The 21,901-nt window shown below is 46.2% G+C and overlaps 1 protein-coding gene across 7 annotated transcripts in view; it reads right to left on the minus strand.

Annotated features, from left to right (window-relative positions):
- The window catches only part of N4BP1 (NEDD4 binding protein 1), a 108,110-nt gene that overhangs the window by 46,037 nt on the left and 40,172 nt on the right, over positions 1–21,901 (minus strand). For 4 of the 7 annotated variants that reach the window (XR_005213781.1, XR_005213780.1, XM_037815625.1 and 1 more), the window contains exons 3-6: positions 17,678–17,808; positions 15,946–16,042; positions 13,887–13,994; positions 12,178–12,285 (exon numbers count right to left, since the gene is read on the minus strand). Coding sequence is in view for 4 of the 7 variants with exons in the window: in XM_037815625.1 (XP_037671553.1) it covers positions 12,178–12,285; positions 13,887–13,994; positions 15,946–16,042; positions 17,678–17,808 (444 nt within the window). In the remaining 3 variants the exon portion in view is untranslated. Of the gene's footprint in view, positions 1–4,950; positions 9,751–10,448; positions 10,699–12,177; positions 12,286–13,886; positions 13,995–15,945; positions 16,043–17,677; positions 17,809–21,901 lie in introns of those variants that run through there. The other 3 variants (XR_005213779.1, XM_037815623.1, XM_037815626.1) reach the window with 3 other exon arrangements.

The raw sequence follows: 21,901 nt of genomic DNA on the forward strand, positions 1-21,901 counted from the left end.
TAAATGATTGCCGAGTGAATAAGCAGTACAAGCTGCCAGAGGCTGAGGTGCTCTGGGGGCTCCCAGGAGACTTCCTAAAGAGCGGGTGCGGGGCTGATGGCTGGAGTCCCCTCTTTACAAGTCTCAGAGTGCTCTTACTTTCATGGCTCTCCCAGCAATTGGTCCATTTGTGGGGACTCCCATCCATGCATTGCCTATTGGAACCCTAACACCCAGAGAGGGGAAAGGATGAGCCCGAGGGGGTCTAGAGCAGAGCTGGGACTAGAACTGTGGTTCTTGATCCAAGAAGAGATGTGCTCTGGAGCTGCAGGGTGGGGTGGGGTGGGGTGACCACCCTCAGGTCCCCCCACAACAACCCCTCCAGAGAGCAGCCCTGAGTGGGCCTGGAAAGGGGAGTCCTGCTCCGGACGGACGGCTGCAGTCACTGAGGGACAGGCAGCCATGGGGTGCACTCCCTCAGGGGAAGGGGCAACGGAAGTCCTGGTGCTGAAAAGGACATTAGAATATAGAATCTTCATCCACTGCTCAATTTTTAAAAAAATATGACAGTCTTCTTTTAGCTACTTTTCCCCGACCCACCAACTGGGCATATGATTTTGAAAACTTCATACAATTTTGAAAGACAAGACGAATCTCTTTTTATTGGGAAGCTGTGCATGGGCAATTTTCTGTAGAATTTGCTCTCAGGAGGTTCCTTCTGGGTTCTCCTTGACAGGGGCAGAAGGTCAAAGCCCTGGGGACAGTGGTGATCCCCACCCAGTGCTGGGGCTTTGCGGTGCTGCAGGTGCCGAATGCTGCGGGTGAAGAACTCCCCTCAGTCACTGGAGCGAGGCGTCCTGCACTGGAGGCAGGAGCCGGGCCTGGCTGCTGGCTTCCGCACCCTCTTTAGCTTGCTCTCTCTGGTCTGCCCTGTATATGGAGAAGTAAGTGAAGTGTTCCGAAAGCATCTTAGAAGCCAGGATTGTGGTTAGCCCAGGTGGGGACAGACAGAGGGGGCACGAGGGGGCTCTGGGGAGCTGATCTGCTCTGTCTCTTGATGTGGGTGCTGGTGGGGGAGGTGTGTCCAGTTTGTGAACATTCACTTGTATGATTTGTGCACTCTCCAACAGGCCAGTCATGCTTCAAAAAAAGTGAAAAAAAGGAAAAAGAAACTAGCCCCACCTTGATGAATACAGAGTTTATCAGATATAAACTGACAATAGGGATTATTTTACCAAGCAGGGGTGACCAGGCAACAATGCTAGGAGGTCAAAGCCCTAAAGCGGGTTGAGGTTGGGAATGCACACTCCCATAAGCTTAAGGCTAGCAAATGGATCCCAGGCCAGGCACTGGGCCATCTGACTCACTCCCACAGCTGTGGTGGGCGAGGGCCTCCTCCTACCAGCCTCCTCGAGTCTTGCCAGGGGACCCAGGCAGTCACCTGCCACCGCCCCTACCTCCGCAGAATCTCCGTCTCTGTGCGATCCTCAGATTGGCCCTCAACACCAAGGCCCTGCTCGGTGGAGACACAGTCGGAGTCAGACAACCGGAAACACACTCTAGGAGAAAAGACACCTGTATCTTCTGGGGAGGCAGTATAGTTAGAGCAGTAAGAACACACTTGGGATAAGATCCAGATTCGGGCCTTGCCTCACTCTGTGGATGCCGGTTGTGCATGCTCTCCACTTGGCAGACCCCTCCTGCCATCTCAGTGCTGGGTGCTGCCCATCTGGGCTCCTCTCCCGGCCCCACAACAGTGGGGGGCAATGTGGGGGCTCCAAGGACCCGAAGGAACCTGGTTTGGTGGAAAGATGCTTGCACGCTCAATGGATGTCAGTTGCTCCCCTCCTTCTCTTCTTTCTCCTTTATAAACTGTCCTCAGATATAATTAGAGCCAGCTACTGCCAGGAAGTCACAGCTGGGCTGGAGGTGGGGGAGAATCTACCAAAGCCAAGCCCACCAAGGCGGTCCCTGAGGAGGCAGGAGGAAGCTGAAAAGGATTTCCCTATCTTCCCGGTTCGGTGTTCCCCACCCTGTCCTGCCCCTGCAAGGTTTTGGCTCTGAAAAGCCCCCAAAGTCAGATGAGGCCTTGAGGACTGTGCATTCAGACGGCCTTCAGGACCTGAAGGCAGCGTTCCCAGTGGTGGGGTTCTGGGGAAGGGCAGACCCCGGCCAAGCTGCAAACCCTTGAGGAGGCGGTGCTTCCCCACCCTGGTGCACACTGGGGCACCTAGGGGAGGGAGGGCCAGATTACAGGAACTCCAGCACCAGAGACGCTGCCCTCCCTGGCTGGGGGTGGCTCGGGCATGAGTGTTTCAACCGCACTCGCTCTGGATGAGTCTAAGGTGCAGCGTTGTTGTTCCCATCAGCGGGGCCTTGAGACGCTGAGCCACTGCGTCTGGGCCACACACAGCAGAGTGTCAGAGGAGCGCCCACACGTGCGTCTCTGGGGCCCTCCAGTAAAAGGGCCGTCTGGCATTTTCTCCCCCAGCATTGTCCCCCGCACACAGTTGCTGTCAAGGAGGGCTGATGAAAAGGGGCCACGGAGGAGTCACAGGGGGGTTGGGGAGCAGAAGCCTCAGGAGATCTGGCCTTTCCCCCACCACTTAGCAGCTGGGCCTCAGCCATGTAATGGGAGTAAGAATGGATGTCCTGCCCATCTCAGAGGGGAGGTGTGAGCTGCTGTTCCCTCGTGAGGGGCAGGCAAGGGGAGAGGGGCCTGCTGGCATCCAAAGACACTCTGGTTTGTGGAAGTCTTGTGAGCAAAACAGCATCTTGCTGCGGGAGGCTCTCCTCTTCCTGCTGCCTTTGTTGGTGGTTGAAACCTTAGACTGATCCTGGAGCCAGACAGGCGGGCAGACAGCACATTCTTCCCTGGGAGGCCCTCCCACCCCGTCCCACAGGCCTCCTTTCTCTAGGAGCAGGGGGGGTTGGCTTGGGGGTGGAGAGCAGGGCCGGGTTTCAGGCTGTGGGGCCAAGCAGGGCTCCCTGGGGGCCTGGTGGGGGTGGGAAGGAAACACAGTCTGTAGTGTGGAGCCCTGGGCCTCTCAGGGCAAGAGCCACCCGGTGGGAGAAGGCAGACGACAGGGGCTGACGCAGGAGGCCTTAAGGCCCTGGGCTTCCAGCCCCAGTGCTGGCTGTGGGGACTTGCTGATCCTGAGCACACCTCTGCCCTGCCCACCAGCCTTGTCGCCATGGATGTTTAGAGGATTGAAACCTGAGCTGTGAAGAAGGATGCTTTCCATTTTCAAATTACATCAAGGGCCATTTAAGTGACCTGTGACTTAAACGAAGAGGAAGGTGAGTGTGATACACACACGGGCTCACGACTGACAAAGCTTCGGCTGCGTTGATCCAATGCTTTCTTTCTTACAAAGTGCTTAGTGTCCTCCCACAGAACAGAGATGACGTGGGCCGTATCACGCTGGAAGGTGAGAGGAGGCAGGCAGTTTCCTCCCACAGCCTCTCTCCGTCCTCCCAGCAGGCTGACAACCTTGACCCGGGTCTATCCCGGGCCACCTTAGGCGCCACCCTGGCTGCACGGCTGGTTTCCTCTTGGGAACTTGGCTTTTGGGGACGGTAGGGCGGTCCAGTGGAATTCAAATCCTGAACCCCGGACACGTTAGCTTGGAGACCTGCATGTTCCTTAGACCCTTTGTGCCTCAGTTTCCTACTTTGTAAAGTGGGGATAATAACAAATACCTACCTCAGAGGATCATGATGAGGATTACACGAAACCACCCTGCTTGGTCCATACACGCTGAGTACTCACTGTCAGCTACTGAGGCCCTGAGGAGAAAGCACTCGCCAGGTGCCCACATCCCAGTCCACCCCGTCTTGGTCAGCACCTGGAAGACGAGCTCTCCAAGGCACTGTGTGTAGGGGTGGAGCGGTGCTGGTGCACAGGGGCCACAGGCTGCGAGTCAGAGCCACACGGTAACAGTCACGGGTCGGGGTTGGGCCAGGCACTGGGCTTGCTCACAGCTACTGGCACATTCATTCCTCCCAACAGCCTGGAAGCAGAACTATTCTTCTCATACACCTACTTCACAGATGAAGAAACTGGGGTGGGTGGGAAGGTCAGACTCCAAGTGGACAGGCTGGCCTCTGCCCAGTGAGGACACAGAGCCAAGCAACCCACCTCAGGGAGTTGAAGACATGACCTTGAGAGGAAGCAGGATGCTGAGCTGGAAAAGCAGCAGCAGGAAACAGCCTGCTTGGGGGTGGGGGTGGAAGTTCTCTTCTGAGGCAAAAGGAAGGGGGAATGTTTCGAGTCACTCAGAAATGGTTGGACTGGGGTGAACATTCCCAAAGTTCTGTTTGCACAAGTGTTTCGGGAGCTTTCTAAAGATAAGATGAACCTCTCCCATGTAACCTAAAAGTCCTTGCTAAAGGTTTACTCAGGGCTCTTGATTTCGAGACATAAACCCAACTTCAACTAGCTTATGCAAAAAGGGAAGTGCGTGAGAATACGGGGGCCTCTCAACATCTGAGGAAGGTAATGGGCAGCGATTGGTGCTTCTGACACGATGGGAACCTGGAACTCAAATGCTCCCAGGAATCTGTCTCGTTTCCACTTCTCTCCCACAAAACCCCAGCTCCCCACCATGGCAAGAAATGGCTAACAGCCTGGGCATGACGCCCCACTGCTCCCACCACCAGAGGGGAAAATAATCCCAAGAATGACTGATTGGCCTAGCTTGGGCCAGGTGTCCACACCTGGCCAACTTGTGACCAGGAATTCAGACTATAACTGGCTCAGCCTGCATCTGGTGCCTGCTCCTGGACCATCTGCCCAGGTGGTGTGCGTTGAAGCCTTTAAGAGAAGGGAGACTGGCGTGAGACAGGCAGACACCTGCCCTGGCTCTACCACAACAGAGGAATGGATTCGTGAACTCGCTACTGGAAACTTGACTTCCAATGGTCTTACTGGCAACTGCTGCCAGGCGCCGCAATCACGAGGGCACTATCTTCCAGTTGGATCAACAGACGTTTATTGAGCACCTGTAAGTGCAAGGCACTGTGCTAGGTGCAAGGGAAACACAGAGAGAGAACACAGAGCGTCTCTGCCCGCGAGGAGCTCACAGTCTAGGAAGGGAGGTAAGACACAGTACACAGCCAGCTGCAGCGACACCAGCCCGAGTGGCGAGTGCTGAAAGCAAGATACAAAAGTAAGTGCTGTGGGGTCACAGAACACCATGGAATTGCTTCCGGTCAGAAGCCTGGGACAAGGATACAAAGAAGTCTCAGGGCTGGCCTTTGATGGGGGAGCCATCTGGGAGAAGGGCAATTCTAGCAGAGAGGCGGCACATATGTGGGCAGGCACCCACTGGTATTTGTGGGGAAATCTGTGGCTACAGAGCAGCATTAGGAAAGGGCTCTGCGAAGTGGGTGCTCAAGCATGGGCCAGGAGGCAGACGGTCACCAGTACGAAGCTCGGGAGACTGGCCCTGATGCTCTGGCCTAGCGAGTCACTGAAGATCACTGAACAGGAGAGTGGTGACCAGACAGGTGTGTCTGGAGATAAATCTAGCAGCACTGTGGAATCTAGGAAAGGGGAGAGCTGAGAGATGGGCTGTGAAAGCATGGCTGGGGGTAATGGCATGGAGAGGAGGACAGTGGGCTCCACTGGAGGCGGGGGGAGGGCTGGGAAGGAAAGGGGGGTAGAAGATGCAGGCTGAGGGTCTGGGGAGCAAATGTGAAGACTTCACGGGGCTTCTAGGTCGAGCTGGAGAAGCACTCCCGGATGGCTAGAAATGGGCCTAGAGTCATTAGGAAGAGGGCACAGGTTGGAGTCAGGGAAGGGTGGTGTGATCTGTAAGGGACAATGAAATTTCTCCGAACGCAGTCCAGGGGCCATCTGCATGGCCTCACTAAGGGAACCTGCTGAAGCTAGAGTCCCACGATGTACTCCAGAGTGACTGAATAAACATGTTAAGCATCTCCAAGGAGGGGCCCAGGAAATCTGCATTTTGAACAAGAGCCACCCTTCCCTCCCCAGGAGTACCGCAGGTGGTCTAAAGTTCGAGGACTCCCTGTTGGGAAAGAAAAGGGTGTCAAGGACTGGCTTTTAGACAAAACAAAGAAGGAAAGGCATGAAGACCATCTAAGAGTGAGGGAAATCTCAGAAAACAGGGCTAGTAAGGTCAGTGGTTAAATGCTGTGCTCACTGAGATGAAGGACTGAGAAGGAGCCTCTGAATCTGCCAGTCAGATCGCTGGCAACTTTTCCTAGGCTACATCCACATGGTGGGAGCCAACTTTGCAGACTGGGAAGTGAAGGGTGGAAGGGGAGGGCGAGTGTCAGCAATGAAGAGAGATGATTCTTAGGGGGAATCCTGCCATTTACTTTATTGTAACTTAAAGGATCCAAAGTATGTGGGGAAGAGTAAAGGGGAGAAAGATCATGAAGAAAGGGGGGTGGGCCATTGGCAGCTGTTTGTGGCGAGGAGAGGGGAGGGGACAGGCTCAGGGACACAGAAGGAAAGAATGGGTGAGAACAAGGGATGTGGGTGGCGAGGGAGAAGGGAGAAGGGAACCCCAAGAGAGGTACGGAGAGGCTGGCTGGGATGCGAGGTGCGGAAGGTGCCCTGAAGGCCCAGAGCTACCTCCCACTGAGCGGGGAAGGGGTGCCCCGGGAGTCCTGGAGAGCACGGGCGCCCCCACTTCAAGTTCCGCAAGTGCCACCACAAGCCACCGTAAGCAGGACTCCCTCCCTCCTCTCCCCGACACCAAAGTCACAACAAGCCTGAGTACCTGGTGACGTGAACGGGCCACAGCCCAGCCTGCCCGACCACACAGACCACATCCAGGTAGGCTGAGACACCTCCTTCCTCCTCCTAACTGGCAGCTAGCAGGGGTCTCAGGCAGAGGCTACCTGACAGGCCAGACTAGTCCCCTTTTCCTCCTACAGGATGCAGCCTAGGGCCCAGGGAAGAAGACAGGCCTGGGAATCATTCGGCTCCCCCCGCTACTTATTCTCTGAACTTGGACAACCTCTCAGAGCACCAGATACCTCATCTACTGAATGAGTGGCATCTTCTGCCCTGCTGCCTACTTCACAAGGACGACATGGAATCCAGGTCGCAGAGCCACCGTGCGAGAACGCCTGGAGGAGCTCCTTACAGGATGGGGCAGCACAGTTTAGATGCCTCCCACAGGAGCTACACCATCGTTGGTACCAACACTCAGCCCCGCATTACGAGGAAGCTGGGAGCAGATACTGACTTTTTTTAAAAATGGTTTCATAATGGGATTTTGAAACATTACATTGAACTAAATTTGACAGATCTCAAAAAGGACTGTGAATTATGTTTCATGCTTTACAAAGGTAAAAAATTAATATTTTCCTGTACTACTCCCACCTACTCTCCTGCATCCTTCCTTCCCACAATCAAAAGCAAAGAGGGAACAGATAGATCTCTCAGAAACAATACTGAGAACACAAAGGGTACAGAAGTCAAAGGTCAAGGGTCAAGTCACTTTTAGACCCTGGAAAACTTTGGACTCCTGGGCCTAGCCAGCTCCACTGGCATTAGTGGAAGCTCAGCAACCTTACAGGCAGACGTGCAGCTAAGCTTCTGGCCATGATGGCTATTTTCCTGTGTCCCTTCTCTGAAACAGAGGAGAAATACTGCATTGGCAAGGCTGCTGGACTGAACTTTCAAACAGAAGGTCACAGAAACAGCCCAAGCCCTGATACTTCACTGAGGTTTTTAGAACAACCAGTTCTGAAGCCAAGGCACAGGTTGCTGTGACTGAAGTCATCTTCCTGACTGGCCTCAAGTCTTCCACCTCTACTTACTTCCACAGCTGGGTGACTCAGACTACCTGCCCCAGAGTGACAGCTGACAGCTAGTTCCACACTCGGATGGACCTTCAAGGCATCTAAGAGAAAACCTGATTGAGGTAGGAGTCCGGCCACCTGGAGGGCTCTGGATTCATCACCACCTGCAAACTGCCGAGGGATGCAGAGATCAAACGAGGCTATGAGGAAACATCCTGTTGGGAACAGCCTGGGCCAGCCCCAGCTCTGCTAGTGGCTGCTCAAGTCCCCTTACTACGCAGAACAAAGGGCACTTGCAACAGTGAGTCCCCAGCTGCTGTGTCCGGGGGCTGGAGAAGACACAATCCACAGGGCAGATATGAACTGACCGTGTACAGCTGGGAAGAGACAGATATAAAGTACAAAGCCCTTTGAAGGTTTAGATAACAGTAAAGATGTTAATAATTACCCAGGAAAAGAACTTCACTGGCACAGCATTTGGGCAACACTGAAAATACAGAGCCAACAAGATATCAATTCTGAGAAAGACTCACAGGAAAGGCTGCTTAGGAGGAAGGATTCTAAAGAGGCAAACCCAGGAAAAATAAACACAGGGCTCTGGAGTCCCCACAGGAGCCACTAATGCTATTAATTGGCTTGGGTCATTTTTGGGAACAGAAAGCCATGTTTTGGCAACACTGCACAAACTCTACACAGGATGCCTCTCCTGGCTGTGGACACAGAAGGCCACAGTAATGGAGCCTTTCCTTGAACCTCCCCATGACCACCACTGTCTGCAGAGGCAGGGCAGGTGGAGAGGGGCCTCCACCTGGTGAGTGGGTTGGAACACCAGACGTGGGGTCCAGTTCCTGCTGGCCACCCCCAAGCTGTGGGCCTTGGGCACGGCCAGCAAGCACTTGGGCCTCGGTTTCCTCTTCTGTGGAGCGGGAGGGGAAGAAGGGTTGGATTATATAAGCTTGAAAATTTCTTCCAGCCCTGATATTCTGTGAGTCAAACTTTGCCCTGGTCATTAAGAACAAATAGGCACAAGGTGCCATCTAGTGGCACCACCTGTCCACTCACAAATGGTTTCCCAGTCAAAGTTTCCCAGTCCCCCAAAGGAGCAAAACCAACTCCTCCCAACTTGATTTCAGGGGAGAGGGCAAGGGAGGTGGGGAAAGGGGAGTACACTTCATGTTAGTGGATGTAACATATTCATCTCAAGAAAATATACTTTAAGAAGTCTTGCTTTCCTTAAGAGAGCAGCTCTTTTTTTTTTTATTTAGAAAGGCTAATCGTATTCATGTCAATATTTTCAGTTTTAAGGAAAATAGTTTAAAAAACATAAAAATGTAAATACACTCAAGAGTAACTGCTATTAAACAGTTCTGAACAGGCAGAAAATGTGGACTTCCCTTTTACAGAAAATGTTAAATCTGTAATAGCAGCATAATTTATATATAGAAAAAAGCTGGTTTTGAAAACCCAGGTTTTTTAATACACAAAACATCTTTTTTTTTTTCTCCTATACAATATGACAACGTTTACACTGGAAAATCAGTTTCTTCACATTACGCCACTTTCCACTGTGGACAGATGCTAGCTCATGTGGACGGTCAGCCCTGAGCTGCAGCTCCTCGACGTGACCTTCAGTCCAACACCATGGCAGAGAGTGCATTCAGGTCCTTCATGAAGGGGTGTGCCACCAAGATCTGGTCAATCTTCAGTCTTTGCTCTGAGTCAGGGAAGATCTTCAGAAGGGCTTCTCTCAGCTCACTGGTTTCTGCAGAAGATCTCTGCGCTGGTATGGGCAGATTCTGTTGGATATTGGGAAGGCTGGGCAGGAGTGGGAAGTGGGGCTGCTGAGGCAGCCAGTGGCTTGGAGGGGCCCCTTGAATCCGGGCCAGAGGCTGGTGGCTGGTGCTGGCTGCCTGGGCGCCAGGGACTCTGAAGCTGGGGTCAAACACACCCACATTTGGCAGGGCATTGAGTAGGGGCTGCATATCTCTGTGAATGGAAGTGAGTCTCGGTGAGTTGGATTGTAAGGTAAATGAAAAATGCTTCTAAAATTTCTCCCGCTGCCCTTGAGGCTTAAGATGCTGCTCCCTGGCTTTTGAAGGCAAGAAATAAGAGTACAGTGGAAGCTGTAATGTCTGTGGCCTAGGGAGGAGCCTGTGGTGACCTCACTGTCACCATTTCTAGACTGCTTGTGAGAAGGAATGCTCATTCTTCAGGAGCTGTCACCATCCTCCCAAGCCTGCTGCCAAAAGGACTGGCCCTTCCAGCTCTTTGGTTCGAAACCAGTGTTTCAGAATCGCCTGGAGAAGCTTTAAAAAAAAAAAGGGATAACAGGCCCCGCCCCCCCTCCTCAGGAGATTCTGTTTCTGATTGGGGTCCTGGATGAAAGACTTTAGGAAAAGGGGCCCCCTTTGAACAGAGGCACCCCACAAACTCATGGATTCCCACCTTCCCTCCCCCTCTCCTAAATCCAGGCGAGGAACCAGTGCCCATAATCTGTATGTATACACATGTATAAATGTGTATGTACAGGGCATCTGTGCTGTTAAAAAGCCTCCTGGCTGATCCTGGCTTGATCTCAGGAGTGAGACTAGCTGAACACTTTCCAACTTTAAAAGCTCTCTTCCAAAATGTTAATCCCTCTGTGAAGGGGGTTATCACTAACTTCCTGATCAATTACTTACTACCTTTGTAATGAGCCAATGGGATTGACCCTGCTGCCGTGCTGCTCAGGGAGGGTAAGGAGCCAGAGAACGCCTTTTTCCATTTTTCATTAAGTGTTATCCATGAGCTTTGATGCTTGCACACAGGCCTCAGGTCTGAAGGCCCAGCAGAGGACTACCACGCGAAGACATTCAGATGAGAAATGAGATGTACTGACATCGGCAGGTGGTAAAAATGTCTACCATTCTCTTGGTGTGGGTAGAGAAGTGTGACCTTTGGGAAAGAATTCATCTGTGTAATACAACCCAAAGTCTACAGAGAAATGACTCAAGACTAGGGAGCAGGAACCATGCTGGTCTCTTCTGCAGAACATACTTCTGTGTGATAAAAACCAACCACCAACACTCACTAAACCTAGAATCCCCAGAGGAAAAGCTCGGCTCTGAAGTTTCAACACCTGAAAAAGCTCTGAGTGCTGTGCGGCTTCTTCTCAGCTTAGATTCCCACAATACCCCCATGTCAACATCTGCTGGGAAATACACAGAAGATAGCCTATGTATATACGTTTCCACAATTGGGAAAAAAAAAGGACAGTCTAAATAGATGACAATTGAATGCCAAGGATGACCCTGGATGGGATCTGAGGATGGAGGACCGGAGGCTCAAAGGGACACAGTTGAGACATAGCAGAAAAAAAAAAAAAAAGAAAGAAAATATAGAATGTATGCTTTGTATCAATGTCGAATCTCTAGTACTTCTTAGCTGCATCTAATGGGGTTGCATAAAAGAACATTCTTGTTCATGGGAATTGTATATGTGAATTAAAGTGTTTGTTCAAGGATGTGTGCAGCTAGCTCTCATATGTTCAGAAGACAGAGCAATAGATGATGGATAGGGAGGGAGGGAAAGAAATACCGGTGTGACAGCATGTTAAAGTTGGTGGATTGGGGTGTCAGGGTAGGGGGGTCAGGGTATGCTGGAGTTCTGTGTATGGGGTTTGTATTGCTTTTGCAACTGTTCCTATAACTTTGAATTTATTTCAAAATAAAATAAAATAAAAAAAAAAAAAGACAAAAAAAAAAAAAAAGGATAGCCTAATACAGTTTTAAAAGGAGAAAGGTCTGTGACTGCGTTGTAAGAACTGCCAGTTAGTGCACCGAGCATACTTTAGGTAACTGTCCATTACCTAAGTACTCTGAAAATAGAACCAATAGGGAGCAACGTATCTAAAAAAGGAAATCCCAAAACAAAACCCAAACTAAATCAAAGAAAATGGAAAATTATCAAATGAACTCCAGATAAATATGAAATTGTGACTTCTCAATTCAGTGGAGTAAGAAGTAACAGACAGGTCCCAGGCAGTAATTCCTGAATAGTTATTAAATAAACAAATCTAAGCATAATATATTCAAAGTGAATGTCTTTGGAAATGAAATGTAAAAAGATATTTACACATACATAATGAACCCAAGTAATTCAAAACAATATATGCTTTTCTTTTTTTTTTTAAACCCACAACAAATGTTTGGCTCTCCTGTCTCTCCTAGACCAAAGGGACCACAATTGAATATTTGGTCTTTTGGGGTGCTGGTTTGATTGGCTTCCACATACATTATGTGTATCATCAATTCTACGGTTTATTATTTTTTTTTAATAAAATACCATTTTTAATCTTCAAAGACAGCACTTGCACTAAAGCCAAAGAACTTAAAATAAACTTCTAAATATAAGACAATCTGAAAAAGGAAATACCTAAGGAAGACTTCCTTCTTAAGAAATTCTTCTAATCGAGGTCCACTTCTTCCCAGAGGATCATCAGGAACCATAAATATGTCCCCCACAAATGTATACTGAAGCAATCTACAACACAGAGAACAATGACAACACTGAGGAGAACACCAGGTCTTTACTCTTAAGTGAAGTGAGAAGAAAATCTCCCAAAGTAGGTACCCAATTCCAAAGCAAAGGCCAGCCTATAAATTCTAGGATTGCTTAACTGCCTAAAGGAAAAAACAAAACAAAACAAAACATAAACACAAACACCCAAAGTTAAACCATTTCATTTCTCTTCTGGATACAAACACAACAGAGTAAGAAATTCTATCAGTTGGCCCTTAAGGCAGGTCACTGGTTTTATCCAGGCCTTACGTAGCAGCCCAGGCCTTATCAAGCCTTCTGGATTTTTACCTGGGCTTGGGAAACAGTTTCTTCTCCTAAAATAACTTTCAAATTTAACTCCGAAGAACAAGATTTAAAGACTGTCAGTTTAAGACACAACAGATGCTCAATAAATGTTTATTTTGAATAAAACTGGTAATAAATGTGTCGAAAGGCAAACCTATCGAAGATAATCTTTTCTAAAAGAAAAAACAATATGATATATAAAGAAAGAAAATCTGAGGTCTGTAGGGTATTATTTATCATGTCCGGAGAAATTTGCAAAAAAAAAGGTCCAAGTATCTGTGTGTATTGCCCAGACTTTAGTTTCTGCCTTGCTTTTGTAAACTCTGAAGACGAACAGGTAGGTGTGACAACACAATTCCTGACTGCATTCAAACCCTCTATGCCCACAGATGAGTGTCCAATAAATACTGACAACAAGCCCAGGGTGAAGACCCAACAGAGACATGTTCTTGCGAGACCAATGACTGGTTAATTGTGCACAGAAGGCCAAAGACCAATTTTTGGTTCAGCTGTCCACAACAGCTTTTGGCAGCATATGGGTCAAAATACATACAGGAATTAACTCTCACCTGGGTATTTTTAGCAGATAATCATTTTCTAAAAATCCACATACATATCAGACAAGGGGCAACTGTGAAATCCCAGCAGAGGGAAATATCTAGTGTGATTCATACTTGGCCTGAGGTTTGACTGTTTACTTCTTTATTTTTAATAATTTATTGAGATGAAAAGCAACATAAAACCAAATGAACAATTCAGTGGCATATACTATATTCTCAATGTTGTACCACCACAGTCCTATCTAGTTCCAAAACATTTCCATCACTCCAACATAAAACCCCTCGCCCATGAGGTATATTTATTTTATGTTAAGTCTAACCCTGACACTTTTATCATAGCTGAGTAAAGTAGGAAGGTCTGAAGAGCTGCCAATGTCTCCCAGGGCATCAGGGTAGGGACAGGTTAGGAGACAAATTCCGCTCCATCACACAGTCAACAGAGTTAACTGTGCCACAAATATGTGCCTCTTGTTTCATGTATGGATAACACCGATCATGCAAGTAGGCACAGCATGATCGTGTCACTTGCTGGCTTAGCGGTTTTTTGCTAGGGCCTCATTCTATTTACCATCTATGGACTGGGAGCATATGCTTATGATACTTTCGTCCCCTATACTGCCTTCTGTCGGGCCAAGGTGGACAAAAACAAAACAAAAATGCAAACAAAAACCAGTAACAGCAAAATACATTTTTGACCGAAGACAAAGAAAATATTACCTTTTCGTAATAATTTCTCTCCAAGAGACTGACTCAGTCACAAATTCTCTGAAGTTATCATTTGTTACAATTATGCCACCAGTTTTGTCCGCTAAGTGTAGCAGAAACCTATGGCAACATAAAAGAGGTTAACATGGGTAGGCAGGCATCGCCAGCTTAGACAAGCTGTGTTATAAGAAAACAAAAGGATTTCCTCTTCACAGGAAACCACCCAAGAATTTAACTGGCGCAGGAAAGCAGAAAAATGAAGCTCTTGGCCAACTGATGATTGATCAGAGATAATGAATACCCCTGAAATTATTAGTGTGATCATAAAAGAGGGACTGGTTTTCCTACAACCTGATTTTTTCTTTTGTAATAACTATAATTTATGCATTCACAGAAATGTATTATCAATAAATATTGGTAATAAGATAAGGATCAAGACAGAAAATGAATTAGAGTTGATAAGACTGAAATTGCTATTCAGCTTTTAGTTGCTTAAGCTACAGTATTTTGATTCTAAGATTAGTTGCTTAGTAGTCAATTATGCCTTTTTAACATTTTCTGCTCTAATGTACGAAGAGAAGTCTAGAACTGCCGTTCTGTCTACCTAAGTTACAGATTCACTCAAAAAAAAGTTATGAAGGGATACATGGTGATGAAAAAGGGTGAGAACTATACATGAAGGAAAATTTCTGTTCATTCCTGGTATTACTCATATTCAAACTCTCTTAATGTGATGATAAGGTGATCCCTTAGGATGACCTTTGTCTAAGCAACATAGACAAAGATAAAGAAACAAAAAATTCAGAGAATTACTGATATTAAAGGTGCAAACAACTGTCTTTATTACTAGCAGTGAGTACTTAGAGGCGATTAAAAAAATGAAACTCATTCGTTTCAGAGATAATAGTAAACCTTGGAAAGTAAATATGATTTGGTTCTTTGGATTTATTAATGAACTACTCTGAGTTGTAAGTGGTGATGTTTGCCCAAAGGAATTAACAAAAAATAGGTAGTAAGACTTCTGAGCACATGTACTATGAATTAGGACATGTATTCACATTCTCTAAAATCCCAGATAGCCACATACATTATACAGAAGCTTAGCCTGTGCTCTGGCACATGGTGTAAGAACGAAGCTGCAGCATTAGAGGACCTGAAGGTCCCTCGTGAGCCCCACAGCCCAGAAGCCATCGTGTCTTCCCAACTGAGCACTCCAGGGTCCCTACCCTGGCTCACAGGGCTGGAGCAGAAGGGCCCTTGAGCCCTAGCCTCCCAGTTCCCTCTCACGCCATGCCCCTGCTCCACATGTTGCCCCCTTCCATACTGTATATGTTGTCTCCTCAACTGTCCCGACCAAATCTGGTCTCTCCTACCAGCCTGGTAAAGAGCCAAGGGTTGTCAATGAGAAGGCCCGTTGGACCTTTTGCTGAATGGATGTCTGCTGTCACCCCCAGCCCCCCATTCTCCACCAAGCCCTCGTTTCATCTCTGACCCATCTGACTGTCATTCAATAAATTGGGTCACAAGCAGAACATTTATCTTCAATAGGGGGAGCACATTAGTGGACCACTGAGGCAAACACCACAGAAGCGTTCAGTGTTATAAACCAGAAGAAAATAAGCTGGGGAAATGTGGAAGAAGAAAGAATAAAAGCAGCCATCAATTATATTCCCAGAGGCTGGCAGACTTGTTGCTACTGACTTCACGCCACCTGAGCAGGATTACGAATTGGTCCGATGACACTGATCAAGTCTGGAGCCTCCTTTTCTTCAACCACAGTAGCAACCCCTCTATTATTTGTGCATCTGCCTTTCCCTTAGGATCACTAACTCTTCAGGGAAAAAAACAAAAACAAACTTCACAGCTTTCTGGAGAGATATTCCTATACTCACGCAGCAAAGACTGAACATATAACCTTAATGTCCATAAATATTAAAATTCTCAAACCTCTGAAACAAGTGAGTCCTTAAAAATGTGGGTCCAGACACACACGATGAACTACCCAAAGGAGCAGGTGGTTGGTTCCTTCTTACCCCATACCCATCTTAAAAAGGAAAATGGCCTTTCATACCTGTCATCATGAGAAGCAATTCTTTCTCCAAAGACCATCCGTGCAGGAGTTAAAGATAATATTCCGAGCTCCTGGAGCTGGGTTAAGAAGTGCTGTTCTGTTCATGGAATAAGTTGAACACACATTCAGAAAAAAGGGTATTTTCCCAAACATTTTAAGTAAATGAAAGTATAACCAAATGTTTCACTTTCAGAGCTGTGACAATTCTTGTTTCTATCAACTCAAGATGACTCAAATTTTACTAACTCACCGGGAAGGGGAAAAAAAAAAAATCAAGCAAGGACCATACTAAGGTAAGTGGAATGTGTAACTGACTTCAGGAATTTTTAAAACATAGTAAGATTCAATTCATTTGCTTCTTAAATTAAGAAGAGAAAACCATATACCTATATTTAATGAACTCCACCATCAAGAATCTTCAGAGCCCCATTAGAAGCAATGGAGGACCAGATAGCAATGGCAAGAGTCCCTGTGAGACTGTGGGGTGGGGAAAGGGAGGAGCAAGGCTAAGAGAGAAAGGAGGAGGGGCAAACCACTCTGCCCCAATCCCAAGAAAGGAATGCTTGGTCCCTAATCGAACAATCTGTCAAAATCTCCCAGTTGGCCTCATATCCAATCTCACTTAGTTATCTGTTCAAATATTTACTGAAAATATCAAATATTTACTGATTTTCATGGAAATGGGTGGTGACAAAGGAGAGAGGAAGGCCAAAGTCACATTTTAGAAAACAAGCAATGGCAAAAAGAAGTTAAAAGAGCCTACGATTCCCACACTTGCATTCTTTACAATGGTACTCACTACTGAAATAAGCCAAAATGCCCCCAAACAGTGTTTTAGTTCCTAGAACTGCATAGTATATAGCATTATAAGACTCTGTTAAGGATCCAATTGCAAAAATAACTACAAAATGAATGCATCTGTCTCATTCCTCAAGTACCTTCCGTTAGAATGAATATGCTCTCCAAAATGAAGGCTACTGGCCAATGGAGACACTTCAGAAATGTGTGGCTTCACCACTTCATACCTCACTGACTGAGTACTATATTCAACCCTCTGCTGCCCCTGCCAGTCTATCATTTATTTCTAGTCACTCTGAAGTGTTAAGCTGCCTGGCACGGTTCTTTCACCTGTCTTCCTATTATGACCTAAGAAAGAACCATCCTTAAGTTTTTCTGGAACGTTTCATGATACACAGTAAGTCCAAACCTTTTGTGTGTGACATGCAGGTCAGCCACACAGTGCCACGTGATTAACAGAAAGGATCTATACTAAGCTATAAAGCAGACCGTTAAAAACCCATTCTGAGGGTACCAAATTTTATCAAGTGACCATTTTCAAAAATAGTATCTAGACAAACACTCAGAAATCCAGCCTAATGGAAAGATATGTTTACTCTAGATATAGTGAACTCTAATATAACTTTTTATATTAATAACTATGTTAAATTTCCACCCCACCCCCAAGGGTTTCTTATGCTGTTCACTCTCCTCAACTGACGTTTTAAGATAATTCTTGGATTTAGAATATCAGTGAAAAACAACACAGAAGTTAAAAGATTTCAGAGTTAAAAGATTTCAGAAATGGCAATTAATGGGTCAACTGATTTACAATTTTACTTTTAAAAAGCTACTACCTATGGCACATGGCTCTGTTCTACGTAGTGAAGGTTCCAACTATAAGCCAACTCTTTAACCATCTAATTAGAAATCCGGAAAAATCAGTTTGCCTCACCTGTGACATTAGGATCACGCCTTGTTCTCCACTGTGGGACAAATACAGTGATGTTTCTGTTGCCAAGTTTCCAAAAATATTCAACTGCAATTGCAATTCCACGACAAGAAAAGAACTTTTTCAGACCATGGCTATAAGAAAATAAAATAAGTAAAATTATTATACTTTATCACATTTAAAACACATTTTCACTATGAAAAAGTGAAAAGGTAAAACAGATACAACAGAAACAAATGAAACAAAATTTTTACTTTTTTTGGCATTAAATTGCAAGGTTTGCTGCTTTGCAAAGCCAGATAAAATCTATTGTCGGAGATGCAATTGACAGTTTTATGACTTTTCTTGTATTCTTGTGTTCAGTTGACTTAACTGGATATGCTGTTGTGATATAAGGCAGTTTGAGCTTCATGGGAATACATTTTTATCCTACTTTTAATTTTCACTTTTTAAGGCAAAGAGCCCATTCTATTGGCTCTTTATTGGGAAAAAAATACTATTTATAAGTTCTAAGAATCTTTTCTGAATTCTATTAAGAAATCTGTTGCTGAAGCAGAAACAATTTAGTAGCTGTGGTCATGACTACCCTTGTCTATGACGGAGGGAAGGGATGAAAATGTGACATGGCCATCACCACTCCCAAAGGCCACCGCCTGCTCCAGGGAGGGCTACATCCCCTTTCTGTGGAACTGGGAACTTGCCTAGTTGATGACTTACAGGAAACAAGTTGAGGGCAAGATTCAAATGATTCTAACTGGGGGGCAGGGTAGGTGGTTTTGCTGCAGAAAACAGAAAGCTGGGAAAAATATATAAACAAACAAGGAAGTGCGTACAACAGGGGTCTTTTTCTGCAAGGGGCCAGACAGGCTTTGTGGGCTATCCGGTCTCTGTCACAGCTATTCAACTCTGCTGTTGTAGTGTGAAAGCACCAGAAACTACTGCAAATGAATGAGTGTGGCTGTGTTCCACAATTACAAAAACAGGTGGTGGTCTGGATTTGGCCCAGAGTTTGCGACCCCCAGCATAGAGGATTAAAAATTGCATACACACGCCCCTGTCCCCAAAAAAGAACTGGTAACAAATTTCAAAATAAACTAAGAAAAATATTTAAATTTTATTCTCCATAAACTAAGGAGAAGTGGAAGTAAAAAAATAATTTTTAAAAAGTTTAAAATTCTGTGGTAATCCATTCACAAATGTTAGTACCTGTGGGTATTAGAAAGGAAAAAAATAAAATCCAAAACTGGGATGTTATCATTTATGAAATCAGCACAATCTGTGTTCACTGCTTCAGTAATCACCTATATTCCAAAGACCATGAATTCTACATCTTCAGACCTGTCTTCTTTCCACACTGCTTCGTGTCTGTTCACTTGGAAGTCCTGCCACCTCCAGCACGCAGGATGTGCTCCGAGTCCAATCCAGGCTCTCCTAATTCCAACCCACCCTGCAAACTTCAGTCAGATTGACTGAAACTGCTCCAGCCCTTCACGGGCACTCTCCCCTTCTAGACAAGGTCCTCTGCCTGGCTTTGAGTCCCCCTCCACAGCTGAGCAGTCAGAAGGGATCTGGGCAAAGTGAACTTCTTTGTGGGACACATTCTCAGTTTAGGCCAGGTGGTCTTGCCATGTCACACCAGGACCCTAAGCTTTTTCTTTGTGTACAAGTCTCTACCCACTTCCTCTGCTCCCCTTTTCACAGCACTTGATTCCAGTCCCTCTTCCCCTACAACGCCTTCTCTAGACACAGGCCATCATCATCTCCCTTCCCCTCCTCTGATGCCCTCCTCCTGCACTGTACACCAGGAATTTAGATTCCACTTAGAGATACAAAGAACAAAGCACTGAGGCAGAGCAACGTGGATGAGCTGGGCCAGGACTCGGGCCTCCTCACTCCTACACCAGTGTCCCTTCTACCACAGCAGTGGTCTTGATGCCCCAACCAAATCTATGTTCGAGAGCAGGAATGGGCCGGACATTCACAAACATCTAACATGGTGAGAGATTCAGAAGAGCCACTCAGAAACCCTCCTTTTAGAGACCAAAGCCCACTCTCTTTTCAGTGAACCATTAATAAGAGACTGCACAGGCATCAGCTATACCCCAGGAAACACATTCAAATAACAACTCCATTCTTGATGAAGTAATTCAGTAGTGATTTATTTATCTAACAGCATTTAAATACAGCAAGAATGTAACAATATAACATTTATTACTGGAAAGAAGACTGGGGATGGTTTTTTTTTGGGGGGGGGGGGGGCTTTTTTTTTTCTTTTTTTTTTAATCTTTAATTGCTTAACGGCAAGGACAGGCCTAGAGTTAATGTCAGCCACAGCCCAAACATGAAAATCCGAAACACAACAGCCTTCTATTCTCAGAAAAACCATGGAACACAGGTTTAGTCCTCAAAAGGATGCCTTGAGAGGAAGGCACTAAAAAGGCTTGTCAAGCACCTCCTTCGCTTATTCATGAGATAAATTTTCTCAAATTTTCTCAAATGTTTCTGTTGATGGCAATAGCAGAAACCCAGTACAGGTAGAGATCCAGTTCCATTCCACCATGTCACTGAGGAAAAAAGAAGGAAGTGCAGATAGGGGAAATTTTCCTGCTCTGGACCCTTAATAAGCGGAGAGGGAAAAGAATTGAATTTCTAGAACACAGCCCTAAAAACTAATTCCCAAAGTGATATCCTCAGTGATATCACTCTGATATCCTGAAATATCTCTAGAGCTGTTTTGGAAATAAAAGCAGTGGTTCAGAATTCTGGAGAACATATAGATCAACCTAGAACATAAAACTACAGAAAAAAATGAAGTGGAGCCAAATCACTGTTCTCAAAATAATAAAGAAGATCCACCAAAGAACCCTTCCTATTTCAATTCCCACATCCTGACCAAGCAGCAATGTGCTTAATTATCAGTGGTTCCCAGCCCCTTTGCAATCAAAGCTGCATAGCATACTGACAGGCAGACCCAGACCATCTATTTATTTTGACTTAAGAGACACTTAACACCCCTCTATTTGGGGGTGTTCCTACCTTTAAGCGCAACATAATGAACACTCGACCTGGGGGGCCAGGTATGTAGCTCTCAACAGAGAGCATGCCGAGTCATATGCCTGTTTCCATACGACTGGTACTAGCATCTGGTTGTTTTCCGTCTTACAGCAGGCAGTCGGCCAGAAGGAGCAACATCCAAAGTGGAGGAGAGACAGGCGACAGACACCTGAGAAAAACTCATGGCCGTCACAGAATCAGACAGGGCGCTGTGGTGCAATAGTGAAAAACCCTTCCTGAGTTCCCCAGGGAAGGGCAATTTCCTTCTATATCCTCCACTTAATAAAAATAGTTGTGAAACCCTGCTTTAGAAAGGCTAGCATGAAAAATGATTAAAATACATCATTTGGGCAAGTGAAGGGGCAAACCTCACCTTTGTGGAAAATTACCAACTCCGCTAAGTCAGCTGTTCTTATGCTGAAGTTTCAGACTGACAGAGCCCATGGGTTACTTGGCTACCAATGTGATGTCTAGCCACATACCACAATTTCCATTTACTCATCATCTGACTCATTCATGGTGGTAAGGGGGAAAAACTAAGCTATACACACTCCACAGCAGAAAGTAGGGTATTTTGGAATTTTTCACAGGTGTGTATGAGCAGCAGACATCATGCTGGGTAGCAAATAAACAAAAGCTTTGCAGAAATCCAGGGAGAGGTGGGCTTGGGCTGCTTTAGGGTGGGATTCAAACCAATAGATGCTATTGCTTAAGGACTCAAATTTCCTTTTATACTTCCCCTAAGAGCTAGTCAAATGAGTGAGGTTTGCTCAGCAGTACTCAAGCAACCCTAATGTCGCCAAAGCCCGAAAATTCCAACCTCAGCTTCTGTGGGAGGAGAATGATATGGTGGCTTTAGGACCAGACATTAAGGGTCCAAATCTCCTATCTATAACTGACACAAAACAGGCATTCCAGCTTTAAGAGTCCAAATACGTGCTGAATTAAATATATTAATATACGGCCTCAGTTAAAATTTAATCTAAATTGATCACTGGAACAGCAAACTTGAAGTTGAAAATGTACTGAAAAGTCATTTTAAAAGATCCTAATCTTTCTCAAGTCTTTAATTAATTCATTTATTTAGCAACTCTTTATGGAGTACGCACTCGGGGCCAGGTAGCATGGACACTCGGGACAGTTCAAGTGAACAGAACAGACACAAATCATTCC

The sequence above is a fragment of the Choloepus didactylus genome, chromosome 22 (assembly GCF_015220235.1).
Source record: "Choloepus didactylus isolate mChoDid1 chromosome 22, mChoDid1.pri, whole genome shotgun sequence".
NCBI classification, from domain to species: domain Eukaryota; kingdom Metazoa; phylum Chordata; class Mammalia; order Pilosa; family Megalonychidae; genus Choloepus; species Choloepus didactylus.